This window comes from Eleginops maclovinus, chromosome 15, assembly GCF_036324505.1.
Source record: "Eleginops maclovinus isolate JMC-PN-2008 ecotype Puerto Natales chromosome 15, JC_Emac_rtc_rv5, whole genome shotgun sequence".
Classification (NCBI taxonomy): Eukaryota; Metazoa; Chordata; class Actinopteri; order Perciformes; family Eleginopidae; genus Eleginops; species Eleginops maclovinus.
Window position 1 is genome coordinate 4,827,812 of NC_086363.1, and position 20,268 is coordinate 4,848,079.

Below are 20,268 nucleotides of genomic sequence, written 5' to 3' on the forward strand. Positions count from 1 at the left end.
CTATATTGCTGTCCGTCTGCCTGGGGGGGTGGTTTAAATAGCCGGATTTAGTTTAAGTAAGCACAGGAAATGCATGTAGATTCAATCAAAGTTATTATCAGTAAACCAACTTGCTGACCTGCAGAGAATACTTTTATTATTCTTTGTGACTTTCTCTCTCCCGTTGCGAGGGTTCCAGCTCTCTCGCTGTGTTCCCTTCTGTCTCTCTCTGTGTTGCTTTTGGTTACATAATCCTCGCTGATGTTGATAGTAATCCGCGTCGCCCCCTCCCCCTTCCCTCTCTGTATGGCCTGCACAGGTTAAGCCGTAGAGGTCTCTCGCTGGTCGCCGGAGGAAAAGATGTGCGATGGAATGGTAGCGTTTCAGACGAGAGCCCCGTCCTCCTCCTCTTCCTCTCGAGCCCACAGGCTGGCTGCCTCCGCTCTTCTCCTCCTCTTCACCCTGCTCCCTCATGGTCACGCATCAGGTAAGTCACACACACACACACACACACACACACACACACACACACACACACACACACACACACACACACACACACACACACATATTTCTTCTCTGTCTCCATTCCCACATGATGCACATCGATTAAACCGCCTTGTTCGCCCCTCTCTTGTGAATTGATTGAGGTTATTTTCCCCCGTCTTGCAGGTCAGTTAGATTAAATTGGCTTCCTTTTTACCCTTGGGTCGGTCGGGTTGCTCTGCCTACGAGCGGCAACTGAGAGCTCAATCCCACCCACTGTGGATCCATTCACTGGCCTAATGAGTCAAAACTGTTTTACTCTGCTATCGAGTATGGAGAGACGATGCTGTCTGCGGTCTCATGTTGTCATCAGGTTTTAATCAGCCATGACATTTACTGTCCTCTGAGAGCTTTTAGCACTGATACACAGCTTTGTTTGTTGCCCCATGACAACCTTCAAAAGAGGTTTTGATCTTAGATTATTATCTTACAGTGTGGGGAAATAGGTTTCCAAATAGATTTGGTTGTTGTCTAGTGGTAGGAAATGTAGTCCACACAGTAAACACGGGGAACTTCTCATCCGTCTTAAGATCTGAAGAGCTTCGGTCTTTTTTCCCTTCTTCCAGAGGAATATAATACTGACGGCATGTACTCACTGAACTCCGTCACTTGTGCCAGCTTTTCTTTCACTTCAGCCGTCCAATGTTCCAGTCCCCCTTCCCCCACACAAACACACACACACACACACACACACACACACACACACACACACACACACACACACACACACACACACACACACACACGCGCACACACACACTCCCCTCACATAGCCGGCTTGTGAAATGTGCCAGATGTCCTTGCCACAGAGAGGAGGCAAACTGTATGTGTGAAGAAGTGGATGTGTGTGAGGGGTAGTTTGAGGCTCTGTGATGATTTTAAAGCTTTAATTGATTAACTTTCTTTATGGCGTTAAATTAATGAATGTGTGTGAGAAACGGCAACAGAAGGAATGGAGGGAGAGAGAGATTGGCGGAGGAGCAGGGGGAGGGCACTGCTGATCCCAAGTGTATCGTGGCTCTCTCTATCTATGTGTTGCGTAACACACATGATTCATGTGGAGCCCAGAGGGGATGGTACCACGCTCACGTTCTACATCGAATACACACAGCATACTCAGGGACATTTGTCCTTAAGCCCCAGCCCACGTGCTCTGTACTGTATTTATGTGTTCCTGTGTGGGTGCTCCACACACCGATATTTACCAGTGGATTTGTACTCATAAAACACACTGTAATGTTTATTAAAAATCCTGTGAGTGACAAAAGGCAGTCACTGTCTCAACTGTGTTCATGACAGTTGCTGTATTACAAAACAAATATGCACCCAAGAACTCCTGTACCCATAATGCACCTGCACCAACTGCCTGTCAAATAATGGAAGAGGACAGATAGCTCTGTAGACTCCACGTCTAGGATAATCTGCAGATAAACAGAAATATTTGTTAGTTGCTGCCCGTCTTGTTTAACTGGCTTGTTTTGAAACCTAGATATACTATAAATATTATTTTTCTCCTAGTAGATTAACTGTTTGAAAGGATCCGTGTCAACGTTGCAGTTTCTTTTATACTTAATTTCTTATTGACACTAATATTTCTTTATGTTGTTACTTGCGTAGTTTTCAAACCTGTATTGGACATTCTAGGCGTTGCTTTAAGTGAACTGGCGTCCATAAAAAGGCTATTTTTAGGTGTTGTCTTAGGTGTGTATTAGTATAATTGCTTCCTTATGGTGCACAAGGCAATGTTCATGCTGACTCACAGCTCAAGAGTTCTGGCTCTTCAACACGTCACTTGATATTTGCTCTCCTGCAATAACTGAATATGAGATGACATATATTTAGAGTGAATGGCTTACACACAAGTGTCTAGGCAAAGTGTTTTGAAATATACCTTTTCCCTGACCTCTCAATGATGATGAGTTTCAGATGTCTGATGTGGGCATTTTCAATTCTGGCCCGTAGAATGTGAGTCAATATTTCATTACCTATCACAAGATACATTTACTGTGAAATGACAGATTTTGAGTTGTAGCCTCTTGATAGCAGGAGTCACAGAAAAAGCTGGAGTATTTTTTTGATCACATGGGAAAAGATGACACTGAGATAAGAAATATGCTTTCTTCATTGCCTTTGAAAAACACTCACTGCCGAGACGAGTGAATATGAATCAGAACAGCGTAAGCAGGGTGTACACATAAAAGACATAGCAATTTCAATACTAAAGCAACCAGTACATACATTTACAAAATGTCAGCATGAAAATACACCTATAATTAGAAATATTACCATAAAGGTGAGGCCGTCGTTTTAAACCCATTAAAGTCTTCATGTTATTAGTCCTTCTGTTCCCCCAGTCGTCCCTCTGTCTCCTGCTCAGCATACATAATTCACATAGGTAATCCCTTGACGTGTTCCAGGGATGGAGATTGCTCTGGAAATATCCATGAATATGAAATTTCATCACTGCTGACAGGCCTATTCCAGACTCATACAAATAGCAGTATGAATAGAAATCGAAACTGAAAAAATATAATGTACATCATTTGCATACTGCAGCTTGAATCGCCCGAGACCGAGCAGCATCAAGCTTCTGTTTTTAGTCTTCAGGTTTATATGTCATTCTTTGAGGCAACGTGTCTCTTAAGTAACGGTTACGGTTGAGGTACTCTTTGTTCCCATTCTCGGTTTCTTTAACAATAAAAGGAAAGGCTTTGAGCTTCCGCATTGTTCGCTTGGTGTTCTCTGTAAAAACGGTTTCTCGTACCTGGTAGTGCGCTCCGTGAGGAAGTAGTCACAAAGCCCTTGGAGGCCGATGTATTTTTAGGTCCAATCACAGTCCAGGCAGTGTCTTTTTTATCTCTTGTTCGGCTGCTCATTGTAAACAAGATTACCAGCGGGGTGTCTGTGCTAATGTTAATGGCTGTTTGTTGTTTCTGTGTATGATGACATTTCTGTTGATGATTCTTCCAAAAGTATAAACAAGCTTTATGGAATGGATGCCAGTAAGCAAACACCACAACAAACCAATTATGTGGATAAAATAAATGGCATTTCTGTTGAGGATTCTTCAAATATGACTTGTTTCATGTCTTTCTTGACATCCACTAATGTTGGCTGCGTGGAGCTCAGTTCCTAATATGGTGTCAATTTCTTCAAGTGAGCTTTTGTGGTTTGTTTCCCAAGAGATGGAACTAGACAGTGAGTCAGAACTGAGCGAGCAAAGAAGGGAACTGGGAGCGCCAAAGGGTCTATTCACACAGATCACATGGCGTGTTTTCTGCTCTAGCTGTGTTATATGTCAGGAGGCAGAAAGACCCGGACCGTCCTTGTGGGTCCACTTAAACGGATAAACGATGCCCTCCACTCACGCATTGTGTTCTGAAGTTGAGTTAAAGCGCTACAGGAAAGTGCCAGCAATGACCAGAAGTCTCCCACAAACAAGCCCGCTGTGTGCTCTGTGTGGGGGGGGGACGTTTATGTATGTTCATGTGTGAGAACGGGAAATGGCTTTCCCCTGCCGGGCCTGGAAGAAAAGTGGAGTCATAGGGTAAAGTCAAGAGCAGGGGGAGGAGAGCAGGAGAAGGAACACAGAGCTGCCTTTCTAATTTCCTCTGGGATTTGTGTTTGTTTTTGACAATCGATTGTTGTTCATTCTTGGCGCGAGTTCAACACATTTCTCTCCACCTGATGAAGTCCTCTTTTGCTCAGACGGATCCCTTTTTGTTTCGGCAGCTCTTGCGTCACCGTGTCGGACCATCCCAAGGATATGAGGATGTTTTCTTGAAAGTCGATCTCAGGGAAAAAGACTTGACAACTCCCTTTTTTTCCCCCTTCTTCTTTAATAACAGAGTCGACTCCAGTGGCTAGCATCACGTCACTGCTCTGACCACAGAGGAAAATATCTGAATGAGCCATGCCCCGCTCTTCAAACAGCTGTAGACTTTGAAACTTGGAAAATGGTGTGTTTTTAAAAAGCTGTAGTTTGTCAGTCTGCCTGCTGAAAGTACGGTAGATGGGCTAGGTGTAGAAACAGTGCAGCGAGAGGCGGGGGTGGGCAGTGGGTCCTATGCAATTAACTGTTCAGAATAGTTCCCTGAAGTCCTGTTAGCAAGGCAGTTTGCAGGCAGGAGGAAAGCAATATGCTAGCTACTGGCCCTCTTCTGAAATGTGAGAACAAAGAAGGCTTTAAGGGGGGTGTTGGAAGCAACAGGCCAAACCACAGGTGTGTGTGTGTGTGTGTGTGTGTGTGTGTGTGTGAGACATGTCTCTGTCTCACTCTCTCCGGCCATTCGCCAGGTGAGACCGGAGCCCATTAGCGGGAGCCTGGTCGAATCTATCTGCCTTTCTCTTTCATTACCTGTGTGTTTATCACTTGAGCCATCACTCTCTGCTCTCACGTTGTGCCACTTAACAGCACTTCCACCCAATCAAGCCCTAAAGGGAAACTTAAAACGCTCCTCTCGACAAAGAAATCCTCCATAGAAAGAGATACTGCAGTGCGCCGCAGGGCCATTTCTTTTTCACTTTAAAAACCATTGACCAGAGAGTGCAATTTCTGGACACTCATTTTGGTGTTTTAAGTTGTCTGTGTTTCACATTTTTCTCCTGCAGTGTGCTACCATCTTGTTCTATCTCCACTGATGACAGGGGCTGTATAGTACATGTTAATGAATGTTGAAGCAGGAATTTATGGCACCGGCAGCAGTGCCATAAGTGTTTCAAACCGACCTGTTCCTAGTTATTTGAGTATGTCATGTTAAAACCTGTGCAGTTGTTATTCAAAACACCATGTTTTGGGTGTCTCTCCAGAGCTTGATGATTATTTTTTAAGGCCGGGAAAAGGAGAGGCAGTGTGTAAATTGTTTCCCGGTGAAATGTGTGTGGTTGACTGAAGCAGCAGGCAGTCATAATGATTTCCAAAGGGCCTCATCTCAGGGACCAGCCTGCTGAGCAAAGGACATCTCTGACTAATGAGCTGCTAAATATATCCCCCAGGCTCTCGTTTCTTCTGTTGCTTTGCTTCTGTTCTTCCATTCAGCCTTTTTATTTATTCCTGAGTTTTATTAACCACCTTTGTACTTGTTTTAGTGTTCCTTATTTGCGTAGTCAAGTTGTTTCCTTATAAAGTATTTACACATGTATAGTTTTTGCCCTGTTCGATCTGTTGTTCTCTCCGTCTGTCCTCTCCTCTGTGATGTGTGTTTTTCAGGCCCACTGAAACAGTGTGGGCTGATTTTTGGATACACCGTTAGTCAGCAGCAGCCTCCTGTTCAAACACATTCATCAGCTTACCAATAAGGCAGCAATCATCCTACACACAAGCTGATTTTGCAAACAGTTGAGACACGCACACGGTGTGAGTCTGTGAGAAACCATGTCCTGCTGAGCGTACAGCATGAATGGGTTTCTGAACAACCGTGGGGAACATTGTGATATCTTGGGGAAGGCTTGCCAGTTTTCTGTGGCCTTCACCATGTTCCCACAAATCACACAAATTGCGCATTTTTTAACTGACAAAAAGGGAAGAAAAACATCCCGATTTTGCTTTTATAGAACAAGGAAGTAGCAGTTATTCACAATCCTTACTGTAGTTGCCTCCAGTGGTGTTTTTATTTGAATGTGAAGCACCAGAAGCAGCATTCTCCCTTAAAACAGCAATTACCACTTCAAGCCACGGAAATTGTTAGGTTAGACATCAGCAAGACTTTTCCTTTTTTCTTTACAACCGTGCTACAATTCTTTGGCTGCCTGCATGTCCAATTTAGCAATCAACAGCAAAGTCAAGGGCGGCAACTGTCATGTTCGTACCAAAATGCCGCCGGGGTAGCGTGGGTATCTCCTGCTGGGAGTGCACATCAGAGTACAGAGTGGAAATACACATGGTCATGCTTCAACATGCCACAGCTGTAGCGAGACGCTGTAAATGGGGCAATGCTGTGCTGCATCACGCACACACACCCTTAATCTGTTGACTCAGCTTTTAGCTTTGGTCCAACTTTAGCTCTCTGAGAAGCTCTCGTCAAAACTTTACTTTTTAAAAAAATACATATAGGCCATTAAGTCCCAGGATGCAACATAAAGCCTGATCTGACAGACTTTGTGATTTTAAGCAGAGTGTGTTGTCCTGCTGCTCTCGTGTTGTTTTGGGTGGAGGTGTTGTACAGCTGTTTATCTTTAACTCTTAAGCAGAAACAGCTTTATCAATGCTTTCCGGATATTTCTGCTCAAATAAATGTTGAACAGAGATTGTAAATAAGGGTAAGGGAAGGAAAGGCACTCCATAACCCATGATTCTTAGCTGATATCAATACAGAAGGAAGTCAAAGGCATACATTGGATCAAAACCGACCCCTGTAGCTGTTGGCTTTTAAATGCCTTCAATAAAAACACAATGCAAAGTTGCTGACTCTTGGTCTGGTTCCACTATTAAAGCCCTTTCTGCATCACCCTTTTTTCCACACACTTCAATCCAGTTTCTGCTGTGAATACATCAACACGCCTCACTCGTTGTTGCTCGCACGGCGTCTAAATGATCATACTGTACTTCCTGTTTACCTCCCATTAGTTCCCTGTCTCCATCTATTTTCATCTCTTGAGCTGTTACAAGTCCATTAGATTGCATGGTGAGATGTTTAGTGGCCAGTTGGCTTAGTGCCACTCTAATGCCCTCTGTCCTCATTACATCATCTGTAAACCGCGCCCTGCAACAAACAGCAGCCAGGCGCAGAGGTCTTTGTACCGGCTGCACTGGAGTCCATTTGGATAAATGTGTCAGGATTTATTAAGCGTATGTGTATGTCATATCTATATATTCATTGGCTTATCTATTTGTATAGGCTTGTAGATTAAATATTAATCTTTGAATGAGGATTACATTTAAAAATGATGACAAATGGACATGACAAGCTGTCCAACATCCTATTTCCAGCTTAGTCTGACCAACAGCCCAAAAAATTAATTTACAGTGAGAAATAAAGAGAGCTTTAGTATACATTCTGCCACTGCGTCGGGTTTGCAATTTATAAATAACAGAACATAATCACATGACTATCAATACTGCATTTGACTAGTGTTGATAGGTTTCTCTTTTTAGCACTACAACCTCTCTTTATCAAACCCTTGGCTCGTGTTTATGTGTGCATTGTTAAAGATGTCAGAGTCACAGCCTTGAGTATTTGTAACCCACTTTGCACATTTGGAAATACCTTGTGACGCGTTGATGACTTGAGGCTTATCACTTCCAAGGGCCCACATTTAATTCAGTATGTGTAAGTAAACAACTATATTTGCCTGTTTATTGTTCTGCGCTTCCTTTCACACTCTGTCGCAGCTACCAGTGAGAAGTGTGGGAGATGTTACCTTGATTGTTAATGATGGCGGCAGGCCTTTTCAGGATTTAGATGATGATGGGGTTTCATACCTCGTCACTGCTGAGGTCTAGCTGGCAATGTAAACAGTATTTTGTATCTTCCTCACGATGGTAAACAGCAGTTTGCTGGTAACTCTCTCACTGGACTTCCTACTCACAACAGCTCTCTGTTAGGTAGTATTTTTCTCATAAGTTAAATCAGTCTACCAAATGTTTTCACTTCCTCAACTTACTTCTTTTACTGTCGATTGTTAGTTTTCTTTTTGAATTTACTGTCATCCAGCAGGTTTTATTTTTGTACATAAATTGCTCATCTAGTTTAAGTTGAACAAACTTTTCCTGATGTGGTTTGTTTTGACTTTCACTTGAGGCTTATGATATTTTCCCAGGAGCTTGATTTTGTTTATTTGGTAATGTTCTGTTGTCTCTTTAAAATACAGGGTCAGGTTTTTGTTAATCTGAGTATTATTACTCCCCAGTAGATCTGCTGTAGTGACAGCAGTGAGTGTTGATGCTGCCTCTGATCCAGATCCAGGTCCTTTTTAGTATTTAGCATCATCATTAACTAATACAGGCTATGTTTTTTTTTATCTAAAAATGGCCTTTGACACAATTCCCTTTTAGATATGGACATGTATTTTATATCATTTAATTAATATTCTGGGGTTTTTGAATTTTCTGCCATTTTATAGACCAAACCCTCAGTTGATTAAATACAAAATAATTAGAATATTAATTGATAAAAACAATTCTCACTTGCTGCTCAGACAAACTGTATAAACTTTGTGGAGTTTGTGGTTTGATTAGCTTCCATTTGTGACGAGGCAGTCAGCAGCAGGTTGAGTGTATTCTGAGGTGACAGGAATTTGCAACAGCCTACTTAACCCCCCGTTATATATTAGTATGTAAGACCCCACTGCTAACAACAAACGGCATACCACCTCTCTCAGCGGAGCGGGCTGCAGGTGTTAACAGCTTACACACTCGCTGCCATTTGCCCCCCCTCAGAGCTGGTTGAAAAAGTGACTGCGTTGTGGAATCACTGGGAGATGATATGCAAAGCGTGAGATACTGTCTGTTGTTGTTATTACTTTCTCACCAGCGTCTTAGTTTCTACCACAGATAAATAAACCATTTGTGTATCCTAACTCCTGCTGTACGGCTTCCTGTAATAGAACTGTTTAAAGCTGCTCCCCCTGTGTCGTGTCGCCGATAGTACAGAGTGTGCTGTAGCAGTGAACCTGCTCCCCCATCAACACACACACACGCAGGTAAAGACACAGACAAGAAAGACCTGCTGCAGAATAAGCTGTAGTTTTAAAACATTTGCATACGGTTACAGCTGTCCTCAGACTTAACCCCCCCCCCCTCACCTGTAGTACCAATATCAGCGTGCTAGCCCTCCCAAGCAGGGTTGGGATTATCTCCCTGACTTTCACCTTCTACGTCCCACAGCACTCCTGCCTCTGCTGCCTGCTGAAGTTTGATCAGCCCACAGTTCGCATTGAACGTTTTTTAGGGGGGGGGGGGGTTTCTGAACACATGCACGTGTGTGTAGGAGGGGTCCCACACACTCTTTTGTTTTCCTCTGAAAGCTGAGAAGAAGGAATGTCTGCCTCCCAGCTGTCCTCAGCAGCGAGAAGGGGGGTGCTCACAGTTCGCTGACATCCATCCATCTGTTGCTCTGGGGGGGGGGCAGAGTGTGCGTGTATGCTTGTATCTTTGGGGTTGAAAAGAGGGTCACACAATGGTGATACCCCCACCCTGCCCTCTACCCTCTGGCCCCCTCATGCATATTTAACCCTTCATATGCGGAGTGGTCTGTTGTGGAGGCACGCCGCTCAAATCTGTTACTGTGCCCCCTCCCTCACAGAGCCGGGACAATGGGCTGATATGGCAGCACACGTGGCTCGCTAAATGCATTTCGACAGCCGGGGGGCGGGCGGGCGGGTGGGGGTGATGGAGGACGTTTCTGTTGATGTCTGTTCAGAGACTTCCTTCATCCTCTGTGTGTGTGTGTGTGTGTGTGTGTGTGTGTGTGTGTGTGTGTGTGTGTGTGTGTGTGTGTGTGTGTGTGTGTGTGTGTGTGTGTGTGTGTGTGTGTGTGTGTGTGTGTGTGTGTGTGTGTGTGTGTGTGTGTGTGTGTGTGTGTGTGTGTGTGTGTGTGTGTGTGTGTGTGTGTGTGTGTGTGTGTGTGTGTGTGTGTGTGTGTGTGTGTGTGAGAGCTGCAGCAGGAAGAGCTGCGGCAAGTGAAGCGCTCTTTGGGAAGCCTACAGATGTTGGACTCATGGCAAACATCCTGTTTACTGTACTCTTAGACTTTGTTGATGTTGGCACCAGGGGACAATACACACATTGGTTAGCCTTTTTAGGAGTGTGTGGAGATGAGTGCCCATTGCTTTGTCCTCATCACACACACACACACACACACACACACACATTCATCACACGGATAGGATGACATTGAGTTTACAGAGGCGCCTTGGGACAACCTACACTTGCATAGTAAGATAAAATAAGAATGACTTTATTAATCCCAATCTGGGAAATGTTTGTGTTTCAGCATAATACAATATAGAAAAATAGTTAGCAATAAAAAGAAGAAATAAACCATGCTAAAGTGTAGACATCTCAAAGAAGAAATAGAAATAAAAATAAACTGGCATTAGAGAAAAAATATATACACAGTTGACTCTGAAGATAATAATCTATGGACTGTCAGACAAGTAAACACTACTGAAAAGCTGGGAAAGCGTTGCCGCATTTCTACCATTAAACCCGGGGGCGCTGTTGTGTCATTCTGCCATTGAAGCCGGGAAAGCTGATACGCCATTTTCAACAGCACTGTGGTATTTTTTTTGCATTAATTATCGGCCTCTTAGTCAACGGAGGGAATTCTGGAATTAGTGAAGGTAGTGATATTGACAATCTGAACAGCGCTGATGACATTATTGCTGACGACTTTGAACCCGTCGAACCAATCGACCGAGAGTTATGGTTAAGACGTATGTTTGAAAACAACGACCATGATGACCATGAGTTCGAAGGTTTTGAAACCGAGTGGAGGACGGAGAGTTACCGCTCTAATCCACAGAGTTTTTTTCAACCGCACCCCAGGGGTGACAGTCAATTTACCTGCAGAGGCCACTCATGAAAGCCACAGCTGTAAGCTCTCAGATACTTTTTGAATTTTGTTTCTATCTGCTTCAGAGGCTGAGAAATCAATTATTTAGTAGGCGTTGACACAATTGCTGAATTTCCAGAAACACTTCAGGTTTTAGGGGGTTCTTCTAAAATCGCCCATAGGTTTTACTGGCATTTTTTTTAAGCCTTAAAGGGTTAACTAAATATAAAGCAGGATATTAAATAGTGAGTAAACCGCCTGTATCTGTGTGTACTCAGGCTTTTGTATAAATGCGCCGGCACCTCCCTCACACTGCATCCCTGATCCTTATCCTCCCCCGTTCCTCCTCCTCTGTTAGGTCACTCCACCTTTCCCCTCGAGCCTCCGTAGACGGAACAAAAGCGCTTTAAGAAACCTTGGGTTCATACTTTGAAATTTTAGCTAATTTCTTTCTGAAAAACAAGTCTCCCTTTTGATAAGATGTTTTCACTTTTGCGTTCCCACTTCCCATAGCCTCTCCCCCTGTTCAAAAGAATCTGCTCTTCTCTCAGAGTCTCTTCCCAGCTGTCATGAGAGGGCGGACATGAAAGCAGAAATGATCGGAGTGTGTGTATCAGTGTTACAGCATGACGACTCCTCACTCGCTCCATGTAGAATTCGACACTGCTAGTATCACTCACCCAGACATTAAGTGTCCCATGTTACGGCCCCCCTGTCACCCATCCAGGTCAGCGCCCAGAGAGCTGTGTCACTTCATACGGTGTGAAGCGTCTCACACGGAAAGCTAATCTGCGATGTTGTTGTAAGGCTGAAGGAACAAAAGTGAGAGCAGAAACTAAATCAGAAAGACTATGACTTGCCTAATATCATTTTGTGTATAGTCATTAGAATTTAAGATGGATTTACCTGAGGTGAACTAGTACATTTGAACTGTTATATAAAACAAATCTTGAATCAGTGAATCTTCTACTTTGAAATATCAAACCCGTTACAGAGTCACTTCGTTCACGGCACGCCTCTCTCATCTCATCTCTCCCTATTTCCTGTCTTCAACCACACTGTCAGTTTTGCAATAAAGGCGAAACATTGCAAAAAATATTGTCAGAGGAAAAAAAAAACGTTGGAGTAACTTCCCCCCCCCCCGTAGTCAGGAATGAGTTTCCAGCTCTCCAATTCTTTCCAACATTAGGCTCCGCCACTGTACTGCACTCTAATAACAACAGCTTGGCTAAAAATCCCACAGATTAGCCGCAGAGACGGGGGAACGTGGCAATAACCAAAAACACCCTCGGACCAAAAATGACAGCAACATCATCAAAAACAACAGAGGACTTGGCGCCGTGCCAACAGCAGGAACAAAAACATATTTACCCAGCCAAAGAGAGCATCATCATCATCCTCTTTGGGTTAATCCAACACGCAACCCCACCCACCCCTCCCCTTAGCTTACATTCACAAATTCCCCTGCTTCTTGACACACTTGTACACACACACACACTCGAAAGCGCACCCCCCTTTATAGCCTATTGTTCTGTAGAGCAGCCCAACAGCTGGCTGCAGAGGCATCAGGATCTGATCTGCTCTGGAGTTGCTTGTAATGGAGGATAATTAGAATTTTAATTTGCCCGAGCAAAGAGGGCTGAAACCCTTGTCTTCCTCAATCCAATCCCCCGTACAGCTCTTAGCGGGCGAGATGTGCCATCGCTAACAGATGGGGAAAGGGAGATATTCACCGCCAGGCAGGCACTTCCTAGCAAAGCAGGGGATTTTAACGCCCCCCACGGCCTGAGTCTCCTCCGGCATGGCTTTAAGGCGCTGGATGTTGGGATTAGCAATCAGCCTCGTGGGCGCTCTGTCCTTCCCCAGTCCTCCCACTAAATCAAGTGTTTCGCCAACCTTTTATGCGCTGTGATCAGCTTACAGTTGTTAGACCAGGAGATTTCTAGTAGTTTAACCTTTTAATATGTCCACTTCATTAAACCCAATATGGCAAGTGTCAGATCTTAAAGGCCTTAAAATCTCTGGGATGATACACTGACTTGAAATAGGAGTACTGTGACTCCTGAACACCTGTTTTTGTAATATTGTACTTCTGTTGGGCGTTCGCACAATCTCCTGGGAGAAATGTGTAGGGCTTTATTTTAAATTTTATGGAAAAATCCATTTCTGGAGACTGCCCAAACTTTTAATGACGTATAGAGTTTCCTGATTTGACAAAAAGCTTTAGTTGCTAAAGAAATCTAACTGCTGCTAACAGTAGCTACCAGTTAGCTGTTAGCTCCATTAACAGAGGTATTTACTCCTCTAGCCTTAAAGCAATGGACTGTAGGACGTTTTCAAGCTTGAGTCAGGGGGGCTTTAGTGTTGAGCGATGCCACGGTGCTGCCAGAACCTAATCTTGGCGAGGAACGAGGTCCAGCAGGCTCTATGGATGACTTACCGTGTATTCTGTTAGCAGAGTTAGTGAACCGTTTTTTGTTATCTGAGGATTGCCCATATATCTGAGCACTGTTTTCAAGTCAAATCCTTTTGAAAGGAAAATGTGGAGTGAAAACAAACACTATAACTTTTATGTTCATGTAAGTGTTTGTTACTGGCTTTTTCCATTTGCTTCTAAAAGGCACTTGCAATACTGCTTTAGTCATTTTTGATTTCAACATTTCTCCAGAACCTGTTCTGTCGAGCTAACTCTTAACATCAGAACGGTGGTAGAACAGCTTGTGTTTAACTGTGACTCAATCCCTTACTCATAAGCACAAAACACAGCATCCTGAAGTCTATTCTGGCGATGCTTAGTGCTTTAATCAGTATTTTTTCCCCTGTGTGTTTTCAAAGCCAATGAGAGGGCGATGGAAAAGGGACAACCAGGTTTTTTAATCTTAACCACTCTATTATCTCTGGATACAGAACACGCCTTCATTCTTTCCTCTGTTAGAGTCTCTGCGTTGTGCTAGCCCAACCCACAGTTTGGTATGTAATATATCGGCTGCTTTCTTCCAATTGTTGTTTCAAAGAGCCTCTCCTTCACTCGGAGAACTAGTGGTGGACTTGCCGTGACATGTCTGTTTTTGCCTTGTAATTGCTCAGGGACACAGTCCTCCATGCTGACAGTTTGTTCGCGCTCCCTGTCTTCTCCCCCTCCCCCTCTCTCTTTCTGCCTGTGTATCTGATGATGAGTACTTTTCCTGTCAGTATTTTTCTATCACCTTTGGTAATTTGCCAAAGTAGTGTCAAATTTGTCTCACATTTAAGGCAGGCTCTTACTTGTTTTGACGTGTATAATCCCATGCGAGGGTGATTTTAAGTCAAAAGTCTTCACTGATTTAAGTTTAAGAACCGCGGACATTTCTTTATCTTTTCTATTTTGTCATCGTACCTTTTTAATTAAGCTGACAGCGCCTGTATCTTATTACTCATACCGTAATAAGATACTGGTGAGACTTCAACTAAAGACTTGTAAGGGTAATTCTTCATTAAGTCTAACCACTGATATTGTGTAAGTGCCGTCAAATTCGAACGATGTTTGAAAACCACAGATGGCATACAGGCAGCATAAAAAGTTCTCCTGGAATGAGCATGAGAGCCAGGTTTGTTGCTCAAAGTGGACGTTTCACTGGCTTCATGGTTCATTTAGACTGACCTGACTTCAGTGACCTGATCCCTCTGAAAGAATTAACCCTCTGTTAAGCCTCACACAGCAACCATTTCTCAGCGCTAATGCAAAGGCCTTCCCAGTAGATCTAACGACAAAAGGAGTGGATTTAAGCGTACAAGAAAAATATCTCGTCTCATTCTGTTTTTGTGCAACTGATGAGGATCTTGACGTAAAGCGAGATTATGTCGGATGTTTTCCTACTAAAGCTCCGCTCTCCTTATTCCCTCATCAATGTTTTTTTTATTTTAAGCCCATACATTGTGTTCTCTTGACTTGTCACTGAAGGTATTTGTGTAAAATCTTTGTTTTAAGAGCCTAATGTTTTCAATACATAGTATTTGGTGTAGACAAAAACTACTGTAAACCTACTTTCTATGATAATGAGTAGAAGTACCTCACATGCCTCGTTTCTGAGACAATCCCACCTAGAATAAAGCAATTTAAAGTCACATAATGAATGCTGTTAGCACTCATCTGTCTTCTGCAGTTGTATTGACTGCCTCCTGCGCACCACAAAAGATCAGAACAGAGGCTGTTGGCTAGGAGCTTTTGTCCTAAACTGCCCCCTTAGGCCTTTTTTATCCCCCGCTGCGTCCCTTCCTGGGGTCATCAATTTATCACCTTTACCACCTCCATTAACACCATCTCCCCCTCAGAGAGCCTTCAGCCGCCCCGGGACGTCTCTGAGAACAACCGCCCCGCTCACGGTGTCGGGTGGCGTCTTGAATGGCGGCCGTGCAGATAATGTTTCTGCATGTGTTCCAGACATTAACCCGGCCTGTCTGTCATGGCTGTAATGAATGTCTATAGCTTTGATCTGCAAATGTGGCTTTCTACATGCATATCAGTTGCATATATAAATAGTATGTGCTTTACAGGGATGTTGCATTTAGATTTTTATTAAAATAGTCATTTTGATTTTGTTGTTTAAGAGGCAATTTAATATTTGTTTTAATGAGGACATACATTCTTTATTAAATCTAATCAAAATCATGCAGCAGTAATTAGTAGTAGTTATTTCAGAGACTGAATCCTTCAATCCTTCAAATACTTTTTCATCCCAGCTTCTTAAATGTGACTATTTCTGTTATTTTTGGTCTCATATGAGTTAATCTCTCATGTTTAACTTTTTAATGTAGGTCAAAAAAGGAGACATTTACTGCATACTGGCTTTTTTCCCTTCCTGGCAGATCACTCAGTAATGAAAGCGGATTCATTGTAGCCTTGCAACAGCTTCAATAAATCTTGTGATAGAGAAAGATAGACTTTGAATGAGCTCCAATATCTTCAGTAGGAGTCGTATTATCACTTTGTTCTTGTAGTATACCTGAAGTAAAGAGTGTTAGCCCGATGGTATCACTCAACTTAGCCCTGGGATTTCAAGGTTTTATTGGTCATATGCACAGCATATACAGCGTATATGTTGGCAATGAAAATCTTATGTCCCATGCTCCTCCAACAACTCCACATACAAGGTGCAACTAAGATAAATAAAATAGTGCAAAGGGAGGGTCTTTGTTTGTGGGTGTCGCTTGTGTCCCTGTGTGGGTAAATAAGTGCTCACACATTTGAGTGTTCGCTTTTAATCTTGTGCTGCCAGCTTAAAGAGACGTTCCTTCCCGGAGATTAGAGGATGGTAGCGGCAATGCTGTGGAAATGGTCTCTCTTTCAATTTCTTAACACACACTGAGGAAAAACAAAGTGGCTGTTTGCAATGGTGCTGTTGTGAAGCAAGCAATAAGGCCCTGGAAAACACCATGGCTAATATGATTTTATAAATACTCAGACCAAGGATTAAATAATGAGCCATACGGTCATTAGTGATGGTGTTATTAACTGTGGGGGTGTTCTTAAATGTACTTATATCTGGGCTTGTTACTGAGATAAATCGCTACACATATAATTCCATAATCAGATAAAACCATGAAAAAATGTCATGTATCACAGAAGATTTAATTTATATATATATAATATATGAACAACAGACTGGTTTTAAGTTAGAGCAAAGACTTTCTAAAGATGTGGATGACGTCACCATGATGTTGTCTTTTGGTTTGTGGACATTTTTCAAGCCGTGCGTTTGTAAATGTTGTTTTTTTTTAAACCAGAAAGGACACAAGAAGGTGGAGCTATGTACAACTGAACACTTAATACAACATATTTAGGAAACCGTCAAGAACTGCAAAACCACTGTTAAGGGTTTAAGTTGGAGAATGCCGTTGAAGCCATCTGTACCAACATCCTAAAATATACACTGCTTCCTCGTCAATGTGACACTAAACCTGACCAGCTTACAAAGTAAACAACGTGCTGAACTAAATAACTAGCTATTGGGAATAAAAATCCAATAAAAAATGTTTAAATCAAGAGAGAAGAAGGTTAATTTTCTCATAGACCTTTATACAACTGGCCTTGACTTCACTTCCACATTGGCTTTGTGTTTTGCTTAAAAAAATGTCTTCAAATCCAAACAAATTACAACATAATCATCCCTCTGTATTGACTAACTGGCCATTGAGACCATATTATCATTCATAAAATGTTTAAATCAAGTGAGAAGTAGGGTCATTTTTTCATAGACTTCCATACAACTGGACTTTGTTTTTAAGGTTAAAGCCACTTCCATGTTTTTTTCGACCTAGACTTAGTTGAGAGTTAGTGTTGGAAACATTTCCACTGAAGCTGAGCCTCAAGTCTTAGATAACCACTTCAAAGATGATCCAGATCAGTAGTTATAAAATCGGTATGTCTCTGTCTTTTGCGTTCTGGAAGATCAGGAATACTGAAAGTAATGTCGGCCTCTTGCTGTCGTGTCTCAGTTTACACAGGTGCTGCAATGTTATGTCAGACCTGCTGGATTTAGATTATCCATTCTCACCAGATTGCCGCTCCAAATGTGTGTGTATAGTAACATGAGCGTGTGTAATGTGTGTGCGAGGAGCTGTGGGAGTGAGCGAACTTGCAGATAATTCCCTCTCATACTGCGATGAAACACACTCGGACACAAGGAGCTGGCGTGACTCTGCAACATCTTAGATGGAGTGTGGGAAGATGGATCAAAGCAAAATTAACTTTAGGTTTTTTGCCTCGTCCTGTCTTTATTGGCCGGCTTAGAGCTTCAAGTCTGTCATTAGAGCTAGTAAATGAGTTCCCTGTCTCACCGCCGGACAGATAGATGCAAGGCTGGCCCGGGATAAAGACAAGTTAATAAGAAAGAAATAAGCAGGGAAATTAGATCTATATGAAGCTCTTTGTGACATTTAATTCCACTGTGAGCACTTCAGGTTTTCTCTGTGCTGCACAGCTGTCTGAACCGTGCTTCTCATGTTGATATAATGCTTTCCTTGTGCAACCTAGTTTCAAGTAACAATACCTCTGAGTTTCAATTATCAGCTCAACCTGTCAACTTGACAGAGCTTCCCTGTGAGAGGTTGTTTGACCCAGTGGCAGCTGCCTGCAGAGGAGACAAGCAGACAGTTTGTGTCAGCCTAATGACAGAACAGCAAAAATACTCCAACGCGTTCAAGTTACCGAGGAGCCAGCCGTAACCGGCAGCATTAGTGATCGTAAAGTCCCTGTTTATTTCACATAATATACATGTGATTCATCAGAAGAACCAGGACACGTGTGACGAATTGTCCTGGTTCCCCCAGCAGGCCTGTAAAACATTAAATCCCTGCTTAAATTGAAAACTAAGATATTAAATATTCTGTTTACAGGCCGTTTCTAAACCTATTAGGTTTAAGTACTAACTTTATAATTAACTTCATGAATTATTCAAATATTGTTCAAGATCCCAATTCGGCTGCGGATGCTCCTAGTTCCTCACATAAGGAAAGCATGATCCAGACTAGAAGAAGAAGTGCTTCATTTCTTTTTGTCCTGTTCAGAACTTTCTGTTATCTACGCCTCCAAGCAGCCAACCCATTCCCATTGTCTTGTTTCTGTGTCGTTCAGGTTGTGCGCGGCCACCCGGCGTGCAGCATGGAGACTTGCTGAACCAGACCGAAGCCAACCGGGGATCGTTCCTCCTGGGGACGCTGCTGACTTATGGCTGCGAGCCCGGCTACACAGCAGATGGAGCCACCACCATCTTTTGCACCATCTCTGGAGACTGGACCCCTCAACCTCCCCGCTGCATCAGAAGCAGCGGTGAGCAAGACTTAGGAATAGACACAGCAAAATCAAAAGGGGGGGGGGGGGGTGGGGAACCTGTACAGTTAATAATGCTTATATAAGTGTGTGTGAAAACAGCAAAAACTTAATTTATAAATGATTATAACATTTACATTTCCCCCTGTATTTCTTTAAAGTAAATCAGTGAAAGGCTCTTATCTTTTGAATGTATAATTGATAAGAAGGACAATGTAGGAAGGGGTTCTTAGTGAGTAAGCATTTTGTAACAGTATGTTTTACCTGCGGCCATTCTTTTCTTCAAAAGGAATGTGTTGTGTTTATTAAAACCTTTAGGAATATTTCCAAGGTTCCAACGGGTAAGACTAGTTGCTCCACTTCTTTCCAACAAGGCCTAACATATGGACAGGAAGCTCCCTCTAGCAGGAGTTTAAGAGCAGTTTCAATTGGTTTTCTGTTTGGGTGTTATTAAATAAACAGCTCAGAATTTTCGCTCCAAAACTAGCAGTTGGCAAACGTAGACTGGGTTTCCTGAACATGAAGTATACTTTGTGTTATAATACAATATGAATAAGTGTATGGTCTGTTTTAAAAGTGACAAGGAGGTTGAATATGTTCACTCATGGCTGCATGACATCCGTTCAATATCAGAGACAATAATAACACCGACCTTGAGGATTGTCCTTGAGAGCCTGCAGGGGACCAGCATTCAAACCTGACCACAGGTAGAAATGCATATTCGATACACTACAGCCACGATTGTTAAAATCCCTTCTGCTTCTGTCTCTTTTCCAGTGTGCTCTCCCCCCACTGAGCCAGAGAATGGGGGCTACCGCTGTCACCCATCTCCCTGCCCACGGCTCACCCAGAAGACCGTCATCGAGTACTTTTGCGACGAGGGCTACGCTCTGAAGGGGGACTACAAGTTCCTCACTTGCCAGAACGGAGAGTGGGATGGCCCCATGCAGATCAGCTGCCGACTCACACAAGGTCGGCCCCCCCATCTTTGACCTTTTTCATGTATTATATATGTTTGATCACAAAGAAACATTTAGATTAAATGAAAATCTATGAATCCCGTTTTCATTTCCCCTCTGTCTCCCTCAGACAAGGAGCCAAGCTCTCCGCTGGGGATCCCCGCTCTGTCCATCGTGGCGTCCACAGCCAGTTCTGTGATTCTCATCCTGCTGTTGGTGGTGCTTTTTGTTCTCGTACAGCCCAAACTCAAGTCCTTCCATCACGGCAGGTAAGATACAAAAAGTATTTTATCTCACCCAGGTAACACAGAAATGTTCTCTAAACATTTCTGATCCTCTGAGTCTGTTTCGCTTGACCTTATAAACTCCATTTAAGAATGGTTATGTGGCAGTGGACACTTCCCCAAATCACGTAAATAGGCCAAATAAAATATTTCATGTCCTTTTTTATTTCCCCTTAGTTCCAGTCATAAAGAGAATGTGT

The 20,268-nt window shown here is 43.0% G+C and overlaps 1 protein-coding gene across 1 annotated transcript in view; it reads left to right on the forward strand.

Annotated features, from left to right (window-relative positions):
* The window catches only part of susd6 (sushi domain containing 6), a 29,967-nt gene that overhangs the window by 5,698 nt on the left and 4,001 nt on the right, over positions 1–20,268 (forward strand). Inside the window, exons 2-5 of the mRNA XM_063902809.1 lie at positions 299–466; positions 18,631–18,825; positions 19,603–19,797; positions 19,915–20,053. Coding sequence (XP_063758879.1) covers positions 340–466; positions 18,631–18,825; positions 19,603–19,797; positions 19,915–20,053 — 656 coding nt within the window. The 5' untranslated portion in view covers positions 299–339. The remainder of the gene's footprint in view (positions 1–298; positions 467–18,630; positions 18,826–19,602; positions 19,798–19,914; positions 20,054–20,268) is intronic.